This window comes from Panthera onca, chromosome C2 (genome assembly GCF_046562875.1).
Source record: "Panthera onca isolate mPanOnc1 chromosome C2, mPanOnc1 haplotype 2, whole genome shotgun sequence".
NCBI classification, from domain to species: domain Eukaryota; kingdom Metazoa; phylum Chordata; class Mammalia; order Carnivora; family Felidae; genus Panthera; species Panthera onca.
In genome coordinates this window covers 152616250-152632403 of record NC_138347.1, presented here as the reverse complement: position 1 = coordinate 152632403, position 16154 = coordinate 152616250, and the positions used below count along the sequence as shown (strand labels likewise).

The 16154-nt window shown below is 56.8% G+C and overlaps 2 protein-coding genes and 1 long non-coding RNA gene across 3 annotated transcripts in view; 1 reads left to right on the top strand and 2 right to left on the bottom strand.

The window, feature by feature from the left end:
• ACAA1 (acetyl-CoA acyltransferase 1) lies at positions 1 to 9676 on the bottom strand. The gene is made up of 12 exons (XM_060638259.3): positions 9382 to 9676; positions 9102 to 9195; positions 8069 to 8126; positions 6147 to 6226; positions 5802 to 5844; positions 3716 to 3814; positions 2794 to 2874; positions 1470 to 1660; positions 1146 to 1325; positions 815 to 870; positions 557 to 702; positions 1 to 287 (listed from the first exon to the last, which is right to left on the bottom strand). Exons 1-12 carry the CDS (start codon positions 9556 to 9558, stop codon positions 212 to 214), a joined length of 1281 nt encoding a protein of 426 aa, XP_060494242.1. The 5' UTR covers positions 9559 to 9676; the 3' UTR covers positions 1 to 211.
• A 1508-nt stretch (positions 9677 to 11184) lies between these two features.
• On the top strand, positions 11185 to 14722 carry MYD88 (MYD88 innate immune signal transduction adaptor). Its single transcript, XM_060638260.3, has 5 exons — positions 11185 to 11591; positions 12416 to 12550; positions 12894 to 13074; positions 13255 to 13346; positions 13623 to 14722. The coding sequence occupies exons 1-5, from the start codon at positions 11264 to 11266 to the stop codon at positions 13775 to 13777; spliced, it is 891 nt and encodes a 296-aa protein (XP_060494243.1). The 5' UTR covers positions 11185 to 11263; the 3' UTR covers positions 13778 to 14722.
• A 559-nt stretch (positions 14723 to 15281) lies between these two features.
• Positions 15282 to 16154, bottom strand: part of LOC144612805 (uncharacterized) — a 29612-nt gene continuing 28739 nt past the window's right edge. The window contains exon 4 of the long non-coding RNA XR_013549942.2: positions 15282 to 15496. This is a non-coding gene — a long non-coding RNA (uncharacterized LOC144612805). The remainder of the gene's footprint in view (positions 15497 to 16154) is intronic.

Below are 16154 nucleotides of genomic sequence, written 5' to 3'. Positions count from 1 at the left end.
AAGATGAGAACGCATATTTACTGTCTGATGCATAGCTCACCCCCCAGGACTTACACGGTGGCCTGGGTAACCTGGCAGAGAGCAGCCCTCTACCTCGGCCACGCTTACACTGCGTCACCAGCGCTCACGTTAGTCCCCATGTCTTGCTCTGCCCGGCGCTGCGGCCACCCCCAGAGCAGAACTAAACGGTGCCTCTGGCCTGGGGCCTCACTCAGTTTCCAGGGTATTCAAAGACGGCAGCGGCTCCCATCCCGGTCCCGATGCACATGGACACCACCCCGTATGCCCTGTGGACACAAGATGGATTGTGTTTGCTGGGTGAAGGCACCAGGGCAGAGGCCTCATCACCAAGCCCTCCCGGGTTCCCAGACTGCCCACCTAGGCCCGCGCACAGGGTGGCAGACCCTCGCTGCAGGCCCCGGCGCCCTTCCCCCTGGCCCCCAGGGCAGACCGGGGTCATGGCCCCCTAGCCTCAGCGTGTGGGGGCCTGTACGCTCCCCCCTCAGCTACCCCACCCTGCGCATCCGCGTGACACCCCCACGGGGGTCAGCCTCACCTCTTCCCGCGGCGCTTTAGTTCGTGGAGGAGCGTGATGACCTGTCGAGCTCCAGTGCAGCCCAGTGGGTGACCCAAGGCCACCGCACCCCCCAGAGGGTTCACCTTCTCGGGGGGGAGTCCCAGCTTCTCCACACAGTAGACAGCCTGGAGGGAGGCAGAGCATCAGCTGTAGTTCCCTCCCCTCCCCCCACCGTGCGCCCACTCGCCCCAGCTCCACTAGCCAGGGCCTGGGCAGCCGTGGGAAAGAAAAGCTCACCTGGCTTGCGAAGGCCTCATTGATCTCAAAGATGTCCACGTCATTCACCGTCAGCCCTGCGGGCAAGGGGAAAGACCTGAACTGACCCAGTGTCCCCCTGGGAGGACTCGTCTCCCCAGGCCCCCATCCCATCCAAGACCTAAAGGCAGCTTGGTGTGTCTGCCCCACACGGGCAGGTGGGTCCCGGCTGTGAGGTCGGGAAGGGGCTTGGGTAGGGATGCTGGCCTGCCCCACCTTCCCTCTGCACCAATCACGTGACCTACCCACCCCCAACAACAGCGAGAGAGGCAGGGGTCAGATCCAGATCCAGACTGTGAAGGAGGCGCCTTACCTGCTTTTTGCAAAGCTACAGGAATGGCACAGGCAGGTCCGATGCCCATGATGTCAGGTGGGACCCCAACCACTGCATAGGACCTCAGGACCCCAAGGATGGGAAGGCCCAACTCTTCTGCCTTGGATCTCCGGGCCAGCAGGAGGGCAGCTGCCCCATCACTCACCTGACTAGAGTTTCCTAGAGGCAAATCACAGGCGTTAGGACGCCTCAGGGCAGGGAGGAAGAGTTCCACCTGCACACCTCGCCTGGAGGCTCCAGGCACCCAGAGAACACCCTGCAAGGCCGCTGTCCCTCCTGTCCCCGCCCCCAGCCCGATCTCACCAGCCGTGGTAGAGCCGCCCTTCTTGAAGGCAGGCTTCAGTTTGGCCAGGCCCTCCATGGTGGTGTTGGGGCGGATACCCTCATCCTGGGCCACGGTGATGCTCCTCTCGGTCCCCTTGTCATCATGGACCGTGGTGGTCACAGGCACGATCTCAGCTCGGAAACAGCCCTTGCTCTGGGCTCTGGCGGCCCTGCCAGCACCATGGACAGCCAGGCTCAGGCTCCCTTGGGGTTCCCTTCCCTCCAGGGTCCCTCCCATTGCCTCCACCGCCCCTGCCCATCGGGGCAGGCACACAAGCTCAGGCTGCTAAATGCAAGGCCGTGTGGCCTCGGGTCGCGGGGAGCTCTAAGGGACTGCCTTGGGCCCCTCCACCCCAGCCTGGGCGCGGGAGGCCTTCTTCGCTGCCAGCCTCATACCTTCAGATCCCGGCCAATCCCAGTCTTGATGGGGAAGGGGACGTTTAGATGTGGTGGCTCCCCTTTGAGCCCGGCACCCAAGTGGGACTGAGCCTGCCGTCTGCCTCTGCCAAACTAGGGACAGAGCCCCAGGAGTATCTGTGCCAGGCTCTGCCACCTTGTCTGCCCGTCCTGGGAGCTCAATTTCATCTCCCCAGTTTCCATCTACTGAAAATGACACATACTAGCTACTTAGCGCATCTTAGGATTTGAACAGTACAAAAGCACAAGGCGTTTTAGGGTCATCCTTGCAATCATATGCAAAATGTCAGTGCCTGGGGGTCTCCCCTGGGGAACATTTCACACTTCCCACCAAGTTTTCAAATGGCTACCTGACCCCAAGTGGCTAGGAACCACTGCCTCAGAGAAGCCCACTCCCTTCTCTTGCCATTCTCTCTGGGCATCTGGGGCTTGCCAACCTCAGCCTGCCCCTGCCCTGAGGCCCGAGCCCCTGGGGTTCTTCTGATGCTACCCGAGCTCCAGTAGTCCAGAAGCTGGCATGCCAGGGGCTCCAGCAGTGCAGGCCCCGCAATCCAGGCTATCCAGGGTAGCCCAGGGCTGCCGTGTCTAATCGCTAAGCCACGGACAGAGAAGAGCCCCGGCCCTTGTGACACTCCTGAAGATTAGATGGGGCAACTGAAGCCCAGCCAGGGAGACGAGACTCAGGCTGAGCAGACAGTAATAGGACGTGGAAGTGCTACCAACGCACAGTGGCCCTGGTCCCTGCCCGCCTCTCTTTCCTGGCTGGGCTTGGAAACCACTCACTGCCCAGCTGTAGCCTAAGGACAGCTCCACCTGAGGCCACTTAATCCGGCCTCAAAACTTCGCTCTGCAGCCCCGTAAACGCCCCATCCCAAAGAGCACTCACTTTTGCTGGGAAGCCAGGGCAAAGGTATCCTGCTTCTCCCGTGAAATGCCAAACCGCTCGGCTACATTCTCTGAAGTTATCCTAAAATGGAACCAACACACCATGCGGTCGTGCCCAGCAGCTGGGGGCCCAGGCTGGGCTGCAGGGCTGTGGTTGCAGGCCTGGGCCCCTGCAGCCGTAGGCAGCGGAGAGCAGGAGGGCCCGTCCCGCCACGGACACCGAACAACACTCAGGGTGGAGTGTGGGGGCACATCTGCTATGCCTCAAGGAGAGCTGCTCCAATCTGGGAAGATGAAGGCTCCCAGGGTCCTCCGGGAAGGCCACGCCCAGGCTTTCTGCTCACAGTGGTCAGAGCCCGCCCTCATCCTGGGAGCCCAGAGCCACAGCCAGGCCTTCCAACCTGGGCTTCTGGCTTTCCAGGCCTCCCCGTGAAATAGGGTCACCGGACGTGGAGGAAGCCAGGGCACTGCCCTCCCCGAGCCTCAAATCCAGGGGAGCCAGGACTCCCTGCTTACGGACCCAGGGGACGGCCCAGAGGCTCGATGACATTAGCGGTAGAGCTAAGGTGCCACGCCAATGCAAGGCGCTTGTAACACTGCATCTGACAGGGCCCAAGCTCCCTCACAGCGTGCTCCAACTCAAAGCTTCCCACTGCGAGTGTCTAAGCCTCCAAGGCTTTGGCATACAGCTGCCATCGTCCCTCGTGCCACTGGCCCCTCAGGGTGGGAAGGACGGGCTGGGCCGTGACTGGAGACCCAGAAGCACGGAGGACCTGGAGGCCCCAGGAAAGGGAAGTCAGGGGCAAGTCCCATCCCCATGTCCCAGCGGAGCAGAACAGGCCCAGAGGCAGGAGGCCACAAGATGATCCAAGCCCCTGTGCCCCTGCTCCAGGTCAGGAAGGGAGCCGCGGGGACACACTCACCCCATAGGAATCAGGCAATCTCTGGCCTTCTCCTTCTCCACCAAGCGTGAAGTGATATTTCCGGGGTTCCCTCTGTCAGCCAGGGACATGGACTCTACCCTGAGGAGGGAGCGGAGGAGGCGGTCACTCTCAGGACTCGCCCAGGGTTAGCTGTGCATCTGGCGAGTGATGGGAAATCCAGCGGGCTGTGTGGGAACCCTGGGCAGGGCACTGGCCAGCAAGGCAGAGCTGGGGGTGCAGGGCTGCTGAGTCATTCCCACCCCAGGACAGAGTGTGCACAGTCCACGCTGCCAGACAGCACTATGCTTCCCTAACACAACTCTCCCATAGCCAGCCGCATCAGCAGTTCCTAGGAGAACAGCCTAGTGCTAGCCACAGTAGGGGGAGAGCCCAGGGCCAGAAGTCCAGGCCCTGCCCTCAGGCACCAAAGGTTCAGAGGGCAGAAGAGACAAATATTTAAAAAGCCAGAGACCAAAGAGCATCTGACCTGCATAGACCAGGAGGTGGTAACTGCTCACAGGAAGGCAAGATCTCAGAGAGGTCAAAAAGCCCATCAATGAGATGCAGGAACACAGGGCCTCAAGGGATGACACATAACTGGGTGCTTTCCATGTGCCCTGTGCTATTTTAAAATCTTTTCAGATATTAGAGCACTTTGACAGCATCAGTCCCATGACATACGTCCCAGAGTGTTAGCTGCTGTTATTACTCTACTTGATTTTATCAACTTCAACAGGACTGCGGTAGTTATCCCCATTTTAGAGATGAGGCCCAGAGAGGTGAGTAACTTGTCCGTAGTCACTCAGCAGAGATCCAGATTTAGAAAGGTAGGTGTCTGGCCCCAGAGCCCACTCCCAACCAGGATGCCAGGAGCCACTGTTTATGATCAGCCTATGGGGGACAGTCTTGACCCAGACCCTCAATAGTCTGGAAACACAGTCTTTAACCCGCCTGGGGGCTCAGACACCCTCTAAAAAACTCATGAGGGCTCCTGCCAAGTTACCCACACCTTTCCGTCCTCCAGTAAGATAGAGGAACAGGAGAGAAATCAAAGGGCAGAGTGGCAGTGGCCCTTGCCTGGCCAAAGGCCCCACAGTGTGGCCTCTGGCTTTATTTACAAGTGGATAGGACAGAGCAACCCAGCACCACGCAGTACAGCCTCAAGGAGGCCCGACAGCGCTCCAATCAAGAAATGCTACAAAGGGGGCGCCTGGGTGGCTCAGTCAGTTGAGCATCCGACTTTGGCTCAGGTCATGATCTCACAGTCCGTGAATTCAAGCCCCGCGTCGGGCTCTGTGTTGACAGCTCAGAGCCTGGAGCCTGCTTCCGATTCTGTGTCTCCCTCTCTCTCTGCCCCTCCCCCGCTCATGCTCTGTCTCTGTCTCTCTCTCTCTCTCTCAAAAATAAATAAACATTAAAAAAATAAAAATTAAAAAAATGCTACAGAGAAGAAACGAAAGGCAGAGAGTGTGTCAAAACCCTGGGGCTGCTCGCGTCCCAGAGCCTGCCCTCCCAACACAAGACACTCCTCCCGCTCTGGGCCCGAGGGCCCTTCCCCTCCGGGAGGCACTGCCTGTTGCACCTCCAGGGGCTCCATGTGCCACGGCTGAAGAAGACAGCCACAGCTGACCGTGACCGAACCGCCACAGGCCTGACCGTGCCCTCAGAGCCCAGGAGGCAGCTGCAAGTTTCCGCCTTGGTACCAAAGAGGGAGACCAGGGGACTGACAGCCTAAAGAAACGGACAGACTAGTTATACAACAGGCAAGCATCATAAATGAGAAAGGGGCCAGAGAAGGAAACCCAAGTTCTAGGTTTTTTCAAAATACTTGCATTTTCCAGCCTGACAGATTTCCAAGAAAGCAAGCTCTTAAAAGCCAATTAATTCCCTTTCCCCACTAGTGCTAAGAGGTATGCATGATTCCCGAGCACCCAGAGCTTGGGGCTACTTCTAAGCTGAATTTGTGGGAACCTACTCTCAGCCAGCTGCCTTAAAGGGTAGGGGGAATCCTGTAATCCTAGTAATCCTGTAATTAGTTTTACTGTTAGAAATTGGTCAGTAAGCTCTGGCAGAAAGAAATTCTTACCCACAAGCCATGCCAATGTCATAAGACCCATTTCTGATGCCACCTGCAACAAAAGCATTTCATAAACATCCTTTATCAGAGTCCATCTGTTCTGGGAACAGAGGAGCCTCTTCCCCACCTGGTCTCTAAGTGGGACTCAGCCCCAGCCTCAGATTTGGAAGACTCAAGCATCCAGAAAAGGCTGGGTGCAGTGGCAAAGGGTTATCCTTCACTGTGTGGTCAGAGAAAGCCCTCTCAGAAATCCGTATTGCTTGCCCAGCAGACAGTGACCTTGCCGACCCAAACCCGTGGAGCCAGGACCAAGGCCAGGCTATAGCAGTGGGCACCCACCCTGTCACAACTTACCAGCTATGTTGGCCACTGCCTGGAGCCCAGACGAACACTGTCTATTGACAGTGGACAAAGGCACAGTCTCTGGGATGTCACTGAAACAGAAAGTGAGACCACAATCAGCACCCTCTCCTCTGCCAGGCTCTCATGGAAAGCGGGTCTATGCTCCTGGTCAATAGCACTGCCCCATCAAGGGGTGCAAAAACCAGGGGAACAAACCAGCAGCCCTATCCCCACTGCAGGCCAGACCCATACTGAGCACACCCCGTCTCTGCAGGCACTTGCTCTCCAGGGCCCCATAGTACATGCCCTTTCCCCGTGATTCTCCTCAACCAAGGTCAAGAACAGCCCAAGGTCAAGGAAAGCTGGTTGGGCCACTGGGAGCCTTCTTTCTTTCCCTTTGAAAATTAAAAAAGGAAAATTATACATCTGTTTCCTCCAAAACAACAGAGAAGGGGATCTATTGCTGGGACAAAGAACCAAAGCAAAAAAAAAAAAAAAAAAGTCTCAAGTATGACGTCAGAAACCATCAGCCTTACTAGTACCCATATGGCTAACCCTTTATGTTCCGATTCTCTCTGGAAGGCCTGTTCCCAGCTGGACAAAGAACGCTCGACGGGTACCAAGTGTTGTAATATGCCCTATTGGGGTGTGTTCCCCGAGGCTCCTACACTGGTCCCAGTCCTAGAAGCTGGTGGGGCTGCCCCTCCTGAAGTATCCTGCCCTCGCCAAGGGTACAAAGCCCTGTGGAAATCCTCAGGCCCTCTTTAGACCCATGAACCCTGAACCTCAGTGGGTGAAAGTGCTCAGTGATGCTGGTGTGCAGCCAGTGTTGGTAACCCCTGAGCCAGGCCAGGCTCTGCTGACTCAGAGAGGTAGCCTCCAAGCCCATGCAGCCTGTTTAGGCCTTCCCAGGTCTCCTGACTCCTTACTACCTAGTCACCACCTCTTCCCCCCAGCCACCAAGTGTTCAGTAAATACCTACTCCATACAAGGCACCATGTGAGGGAGGGTTATTTCTTCTCCAGGTAGCTGGGTGTGCAAAGTTAAGTGGTTCTTTTTTTTTTTTTTTTAATATTTATTTTGAGATGGGGGGGGGGCCGAGCTGGGGAGGGGCAGAGAGAGAGAGGGTGAGAGAAAGAATCCCAAGTAGGCTCCAGACTCTCAGCACGGAGCCCAATTCGGGGCATGAACTGAGATCATGACCTGAGCTGAAATCAAGAGTTGGACACTTAACTAACTCAGCCACCAGGTGCCCCAAAATTAAGTGGTTTTTAAATCCACACATTAAAATAATTTAAGCACTCCTCTCCCGTCTTAGGACAGCGAGTGGTGAAGGGCAAGTTCAACCAGGGCCCCTCCTGGGAGACCCCTTGCCCCAGGGTTCTGCCATGTCCCCAAGTCTCTGATGTGCTGTGCCCTGGGAGGTCCCAGCCTGCTCAACTAGCTTTAAAAAGCTCAAAGTCACTTTTCAGTGTGCTGAAGGGTAACCTTCCTGGTTAGCTACCTGGCAAAACAGGACAGAACCCACACTTAAAAAAGGCAGAGCAACAAGCCAACTTTGTGTAGATCATCACGGCACAGATAACTTTTTCTCTATTCCCCAAGGCCCTGTTTGTCCTGGCTCAGAGCCAGTAATGTACCCTTCACTCAAAGTAAGGGAGGGGCACCTAGCTGGCTCAGTAGGTAGAGCATGCAACTCTCGGTCTTGGGGTAGTAAGTTTGAGCCCCACGTTGAGTGTAGACATCACTTAAAAAAAAAAAAAAGTGCCAAAGTAGGGGAAAGGTAGTGTCCACAAGAACAGGGTGCCAAGGACTCAGATTGCATCCAGGCCTGGTGTCCAACCTGACCCTCTTCCACTCATAGGCTGAGTCCCCTGGGGCCCGAGCCTACTCGAGAGTCAAAATAACCCACAGCTAGAACTAGAAAAGTTTACCTCAGAAACTGGGCAATTCGGGCCATGATTGCTCCGGCCCCCGGCTGAAGCACATTTCCTGTGGACAACAAACCTTTATTCAGATAGTGTTCTAGACAGGAAGGTACAGTTGTGACTACTAGCAAGGGGACATTCCAGATCTTTCTTCAGCAACACAAGCCCTCAGCAGTTCCCTTGAGGCCCTAGAATTTCAAGGAGCCAGTCATACAGCAGCTTGCTCTGACCATACAATTAAACCCCATCTCCGAGAGTCGCAAGGTCCCTTGCCCACGCACCCTGCTTTTCCAAATCAATGCACAGCGGGCTGGTTGCCTGCCTTTAAAGGAAACATGGAAAGAAGATTGCAAGGCGAAGATTGCAAGGCAAAACTTGCGGGCAAACGAAGTGGTCTTGTCAGTTAGGAAAATGAATTTCTGAAAATGCCCACCTCCCTGAGTATCCTCAGCCAAGCCCTGCAGGCATTTCCGAGGTGGAACAGTGATTCCCCACTTAGGGGTGGCACCTACTTGATGGGAGCCTGGCCGTGTTCTGGTGTTTCCAGGCTAGAGGAGTAGGGGTGGAGGGAAAGGGTCGGAAAGTCAAGAGACCCTGGATTCGGGTGCAATCTCTGCCGAAAATTTCCCAGGACTTAGTTTCTCCATCTGTGAGGGGCTGAACTACATGGTATTTGATGGTCCCTGTGTTCTGTGGTGGCACAGACAGGATGGGTAGTGAACCCTAGCCTTTGGTCTCCTATGGTGTCCGGTGTCCGCAAATCCCTGTGACAAGTGCTTGGGTGTTAGAATGTCATTGAGATCGCTGCTTTCCAACAAACTCCACAGGCAGAACTTGCTTGGGGTAGGGGTGGGGCGGAACGTGCCTGGAGGCGGTAGCCCTAAAGGAACAATTAAATTCGAATGCAAGGAGCCCCTGGTCATTTCTCTTAGTGAAAGCACCTGGAAAGTGCCTGGAGGCTGAGGAGGTGTTTGAGAAGGGCTTTGGCCGGATGGGAGGGCGAGGAGGACCGAGCCCAGGGCCTGGGCAGTGTGCTCACCCACGCAGATGTCCCCCAGCTGGGCAGGGCTCAGCCTGACGTCTCGGAGAACCGCGGTCATGACGGCAGAGAGAAGCTCGTCGGGGGTGGTGTCCTGCAGCGGGAAGCGCGGCCACCGTGGTCTCCCGCCGGCGATGCACGGGGTTCCCGGGACCCCCGCTCCCCCATCCCACCCGAGGGACACAGCGGTCACAGCTCGGGCGCAGAGCCACCCCCGCGCCAGACCCCAGACCGCTCTGGCCCGCGGTCTCCCACCCGGCGCCCGGCCCAGGGGCCTCACCTTGAAGCCGCCGCGGCCCCCTCGGCCAATGGCGGTGCGCCGCCCGTGCACTACCACCACGTCGTCGGCCGACACCGGCTGAGCGCCGCTCCAGCACGGCGCGGCCTGCGGCGCCGGCTCCCAACCCGAACCGGGCCTGCCCGTCAGGTGCCCAAGCACTACCTGCAACCTACGCATCGCGCAACTCTGTGGGGTAGACCTCCAACCTGCGGGTACAGCGCAGGAGCTAACAGCCCGCCCGCGGCGCAGGCGCAGAGCCGCACTCTACCCCGGCCCCTTAACACGGCCCACAGCCCCGCCCCCCAAGGCCCCGCCTATCGCTTGTCTCAGCCAACCAGAGGGCTGTGTGCCTGAGGTCCCGCCCCCGCTTCCAACCAAAGCAGCTAAAGCGGAGCTCTCGGTTTACGCCGAGAGTCTTTCTACTCAAAGCCCCGCCTGCGGTGGCCTAAGGCGGCCAACCAGGAGGTGGACACTTCCGAAGCCCCGCCCAGAATCGCGGGCCGGAAACCTTTCTACTCGCAGCACCGCCTACTGCCAAACCCGAGGAGAGGCTCCCAGAGCCCGTTCGGTACCTTGAAACAAACTCCGCCACTGCCGGGGCTCGCTTCCCCTAAAACTCTGCCCACGGCCTGCCACCAAACCGAAGACTGGACCACCAAAGGCCCCGCCTACGGCTTCCGGTTTGGGAAGGAGGAGGCGGGGACTCAATTCTTTCCCCTTCCTGGTCTTCTCGACTGTCTCCTGAGTCCCAGTTCCGAAGCTGGGGGACTTAATTCCGAGACGCCCCAGAGCCCTACCCCGATGTGCTTGGGCTCTCCTGGGAAGTCTTTCGAGAACACTGAGGGAACTGGGGAGTCTGGTGCGGCAGGAGAACAGATTGTGTAAAGTGGCCGAGATGTAACAAGCTCTTAATCTAGAGAGAATACCTATCTTACCAATTTTGCAGTAATTTGGGTTTATTTAATTAATGCCCACCTCCTGCACTAGGCTGAGGTCTGCACCAAGGCAGGGAGGCACCCTGTATCCGGGATGCCTGCAACATGCTTGACACTTAGCAGGTGATCAATAAATACCTATTGAATTAAAGACCAAAGTTCCTTAGGTCAGGACTGTGTTTTCCAACTTCCCTCCCCCCAGAACCCTAGAGAGCAAGGCTGGTGCCCCCTTGACTCCCGTTGGTAAATGTGTTTCTCTAGACCCCAGAGAATAGCCCTGCGTTTGTCCCAGACACCAAAGGCCAGGGTGTTATCCTCAACCCCGGACGGTTTCCCACCTTTCAAAGGCAGGACCGTGGCATGCCTCAGGCTCCAGAAGGTAGCATACCCTTTCCCACCTCACCTCTGGGTGTACAGCTGGAGATTCCCCCACAATCCCAAGGCCTGGATTGTGCATTCCCCGGAGATCCAGAGACAGGGTTGGGGGGAAGGGCTCCTCCTTTGCCCCCTCCCCGCCATCCTCGAGGGCAGTAACATATGAACCCCGCAGATCCCCAAAGGAAAGGATGTGATTCTATCAGATCCCAAAGGGCAAGGCCCCTATTTCCTACAACCCCCAAAGGAAGGTCGTGTCCCCCCTCCGGCCCCCGGGCGCCCCGCCCTCCCGCCACCGCCCTAGACCCTGGAGGACAGGTCTGTGGGCCTCCACACCTCAAAAGGCAGGTCCCCCGGTTCCCATGTCCCCTGTCGCCCGAGACCCCGCGAGCAGAGATGGGGCACCCCCACCTCCACACAAGTGCTAGGGCTCCAGATTGAAGGGCAGGGCGGTGCTTCTCGGAAACAGAAACCCGCGGGGCGGGGCCGGGGGCGGGGGTGGCGGTAAAGGAAGGAGGAAGAGCGGACCGGCTGCGCGACTCGACAGCGCTGAGGCTCCGGGGTAGCCCGCCATGGCCGCCGGAGGCTCCCGCGCGGGGTCCGCGTCCCCCATCCCCTCGGCGTCCTCCCTGCCTCTAGCTGCCCTCAACGTGCGAGTGCGGCGCCGCCTGTCGCTGTTCCTGAACGTGCGGACGCAGGTGGCGGCCGACTGGACGGCGCTGGCTGAGGAGATGGGCTTCGAGTACTTGGAGATCCGGCAGCTGGAGGCGCATGCCGACCCCATGGGCAAGCTCCTGGACGACTGGCAGGGACGCCCGGGAGCCTCGGTGGGCCGTCTGCTGGAGCTGCTCACCAAGCTGGGCCGCGATGACGTGCTGGTGGAACTGGGGCCCAGCATCGGTGAGGACACGCGTTCCCGGCCTCATACCTGGGGGGACAGGGAGCTGACCTTCACCAGCCTCAGCATCCATTCTCCCCTGGAGAGGCCCCCTTTTTCTGCCTGGGGGCCGGGGAGGGGGGCTGGAGGCAGCCTGCAGAGGGGGTACCACCGTGTGGGACCAGTTCCCTCTTTCAACACTGGGATGACAGGAACTGGAGAAAGGAAGTGAAGGGTGGGAGAGGCAGACAACAGAGGGAAACATCTTAGGCAAATGTTTTCCTGTAGGGCCAGGACTCAGAATCGGGGTCCTCTGTGGGGGAGTCAGGACTACTTCAAGTACAGCAACGGGACAGGTGAGGGACTGAAAGCTGACAGTCACGGAAACCTCAGGTCCCAGGGAAATGCATCCCTTCCTGCCACTACCTGCCACCTAATATAGACGGCTGCATCTTGCCTGGCTGGGGCCTCGTTTATATACCCACCACTGCGTCTCCTGAGCCGTTCTTGCACATCCCGTCCCTTGCTCACATCAGCCGTGGATCCTAGAAGAAGCAGACCTTGGGTTCAGGAGTCCTAGGAAGGAGGGCCAGGACAAAGGGACAGAAGGACACAAGCCTGGCCATGATGACTTCCCAGACGACCAGAACACCGTCCCTTCGGGATGGTCAGAGCCAGGTGGGAGCTCAACTTTTCAGAGCTGTTGGACTGTGCATGGCACCAGTGCGCTGGGAAAGCCCTGGAGCACAACATAGCTAAGGAAGTAGGGCCAGGGATGGATCCTGACTGTGGATAGAGGCATGGGACAAACCCAGGGAGCCTGCCACACCCTGTCTCTTCCCCACAGAGGAGGATTGCCAGAAGTATATTCTGAAACAGCAGCAGGAGGAGTCTGAGAAGCCCTTACAGGTGGCTGCTGTAGATAGCAGTGACCCACGGACATCAGAGCTGGCGGGCATCACCACGCTTGATGACCCCTTGGGTAAGGATCCAGTACTGCTCTGCCGGGCCAGGCGTGACAGGTGGACCATAGGACATTGTGTTAAGATCATCCTCACCTAGGAAATGGGAATAATGATCTTACCTCTGAGTTGGTGTGAGACTCTCATGAAATGATGTATCTGTCTTATGGTCAACCCAGGGCTTGGCCCAGGGTGGGAGGTGGAGGGGAGAGGCACTCACCTTTCCTCTCCTGGGAAGAGTACTTTCTCTTAGTGTCATTTTGGGATTGGTCTAGGGTTCAGGACCGAGTCACCTAGGCTGGGGGTTCCTGGCGGGCTCCTCTTTTGCAGAGGTTTAACATCACCCTTGTGCTCTGCACCCAGGGCAAATGCCGGAGCGTTTTGATGCCTTCATCTGCTACTGCCCCAGCGATATCCAGTTTGTTCAGGAGATGATCCGGCAGCTGGAACAGACAGATTACCGGCTGAAGTTGTGTGTGTCTGATCGCGATGTCCTCCCTGGCACCTGTGTCTGGTCCATCGCCAGTGAGCTCATTGAGAAGAGGTTGGCTAAGAGGCCAGTGGGGTCAAGTGGGTGGGTACACAAAGGCCTGCCCAAGGGATCCAGATGCTGAGATTCTCCCAGTTGGACCCTGTCTAGTCTGACCACAGTGGACTCCTCCTGAGGCCATCCCCTGATGAACCAGGTTGGCACAGTGCCTGCAGCCTGCCCGCTCTCCCCTAGGTGCCGCCGGATGGTGGTGGTGGTCTCTGATGATTACCTGCAAAGCAAGGAATGTGACTTCCAGACTAAGTTTGCGCTCAGCCTCTCTCCCGGTAAGCTCAGCACTGCCTTTGCCACAGAGGAGGGGGTAGACGGGGCCCTGGGATGCCATCAGTCCCTCATCAAGGGCCACGGATGCAGCACCAAGGAACTCCTGTAGGTTTCCGCACACTTGAGTGTATGTGCACATGAGTGCCCTCTGTGTGGGTGAATGGGTGCCACGGGTGCTTGATTGCGGGGAGGCCTGTTGTTAACGCCTGGGCTGGGGACGGATCCCACTAGCTGTGGAGGGAGGGCCTGGTGCCAGCTCTGAACCTCTTGGCTTGCAGGTGCCCATCAGAAGCGACTGATCCCCATCAAGTACAAGGCAATGAAGAAAGAGTTCCCCAGCATCCTGCGGTTCATCACTGTCTGCGACTACACCAACCCTTGCACCAAGTCCTGGTTCTGGACCCGCCTTGCCAAGGCCCTGTCCCTGCCCTGAAGATTGCCCCGGGCCCCTGGGCATGTGTGCTTCTGCCCCTGCTTCCTCCTGCCATAGGGGTAACCTGTGCCCCACTTGCTTCTCAGTTCCGGGAGATGCCAACTCCACAGAGACGCTGTACGTCCTGCACGGGACCAGTAACGTGTCCACGTGCTGGGTTATCGAGCCAGGACAGCGGAATCCAGGGCCAGCTGGGACTGAGAAGAGCTCCAGCAGAGCCAGCTCTGACCTGTCCACATGTCTTGGGCCTCGGTCTCTCCACCTGAGAACTAAGTAGGGTAGGGAGAACTGGTAGTAGCTGTGTTTGAATCACTGTCGAGGGAGCCCAGCCCTGGACAAAGGTGGGGCCCACGTGTGTTCCTTTTCTCTTTTTACCCCCTTCATTGAAACCAGACTCTGGAAAGAACCCAATATGCCAGCATCTGTGCCTGCAGGGCAGCACAGAACGAGAGAGAGAGAGAGAGAGAGAGAGAGAGAGAGAGAGCTGCTTGAACTCGCATAGCAAGTAAGCTGCAGACATAGGTGTTCTTCCCTCCCTACGGCATCTGTATGCTAGTTACCTCTGAGCTCTCCTCAGGGGAGAAAATGTCTTGGTCTCAGGTCTCTGTCCCAGGGCAAAGCCCAGGACCCTAAATCGAATAGAAAATGTGTCTTTCCTGCTCCGCGCCCAGCCAGGCTGGGGCAAGGTACCTTTCCTCAGGGTCTTGGTGGGGGGACTGGAGGCCCCTCCCTGCATGATCTTGATGAAGCACCTAGCTGACCATGCACTTATCCTCACTTGGGGACGTTGGGGAATATTTTTTAAACAATTTCAAAAAAGTATCTTTCGTACCTGTTTTGTCTGCATTGTGAGAATTTCAGAGAGAGCTGAGATATGCCTGTGTTTGTCATTTCCCTTCTGTATCCTGGGTTTATAATAAAGAGTTCTCTACTTTTGGAAAAATAGCAGGTTTCACTTGTGTCTGGGAGATTGGAAGCAGTTTACCGGGGATAAAGCTCTCCTGGGCAAGAGAAATGGGCCCACTGGGTAGGTTCCAGTGGGTTTGTTTGGCAGGGGCTTCTCGAAGGCTGGGCCCCTGCTCACACGTCCCAGGCCTCACCGGGGCTGTGGCCTCAGTTCCAGACACCAGGGGCACTGCTCGCCTTCATCAAGTGTGGTTCTCCCTGGATTGTGCCACACTTTTAGGTCCTGGCCTGGCTCTTCTAGGCTCCAAGAGGGTCTGGAGAACTTCCACTCCAGCCCACAGATCTCCGGAGAACTCAGTTATCAGTAATGGTCCTTAAGCATATTTGTGTTAATCCTGAAGGTTTTGATCTATTTTTACTTTTATTATTATTTTTTTAAAGATTTTATTTTTAAGTAACCTCTCTACCCGATGCGGGACTTGAACTTACAACCCTGACCGCGATCAAGAGTTGCATGAGCTGGCCAGATGCCCTGCTTCTGATCTATTTTTAAATAGAATGTCACTTTTTTACTGTTCACTCAAGAAAGTTTGGAAAATATATTTTAAAAAAATTTTTTTTAATGTTTATTTATTTTAGAGACAAAGAGCACAAGCAGGGGAGGGCCAGAGAGAGAGGGAGACACAGAATCCGAAGCAGGCTCCAGGCTTGAGCTGTCAGCACAGAATCTGACGCGGGCTCGAACCCACAAACCATGAGATCACGACCTGAGCCGAAGTCGGACACTTAACCGACTGAGCCAACCAGGCGCCCCTGGAAAATATATTATTTTTAAAAATCACTGATCATTCTAATCCGAGAGATAACTCTAGTGATCTTTTAGAGTGCCCCGACATTATCAGTGACCATAGCTTTTCTCTCAATGGTCTCCCTGTTGCCGTGTCCCAGTTCCTGAGCCTCCCGGATACTGGAGGCTCCCCGGCCTTGCCCCTGTGCCTTCAGGGACTCCTAGAAAGGCCCCGTGTACTCAAGGCAGCCCTGAGATGGGACCTTCCTCTCCAGGGTCCCCCAGGGGGCAGACCCACAGGGTGGTCCTGGAAGAGCCCCTAGGATCTGCCCCGTGCTACCTATGGCTGGGGAATAGCCTTTGGATCGGCTCCTGGTCATGAGGTTGTGGGGGTCTCGGGGTAACACCAGTCACGTCACGGGAAAAGTCTGCATTCTCTCAGGCAGGCTGGTGACCTGAATGTGCTCACTTCACTCCCACCTGATCCTTACACCTCTCGCACATTCTCTCCACCAATGCCCAGTTCCCCACCGGTGGGTTCCCAGACGCCAAGAAAGCTTCCTCTTCTCATTTTGGGCTTAGTCCTCTAGGAACCTTTGATAGGAAATCCTCATTTTTCTTTAAAAAATTTTTTTGTAGGGGCTCCTGGGTGGCTCAGTCAGTTAAGGGTCCAACTTCGGCTTA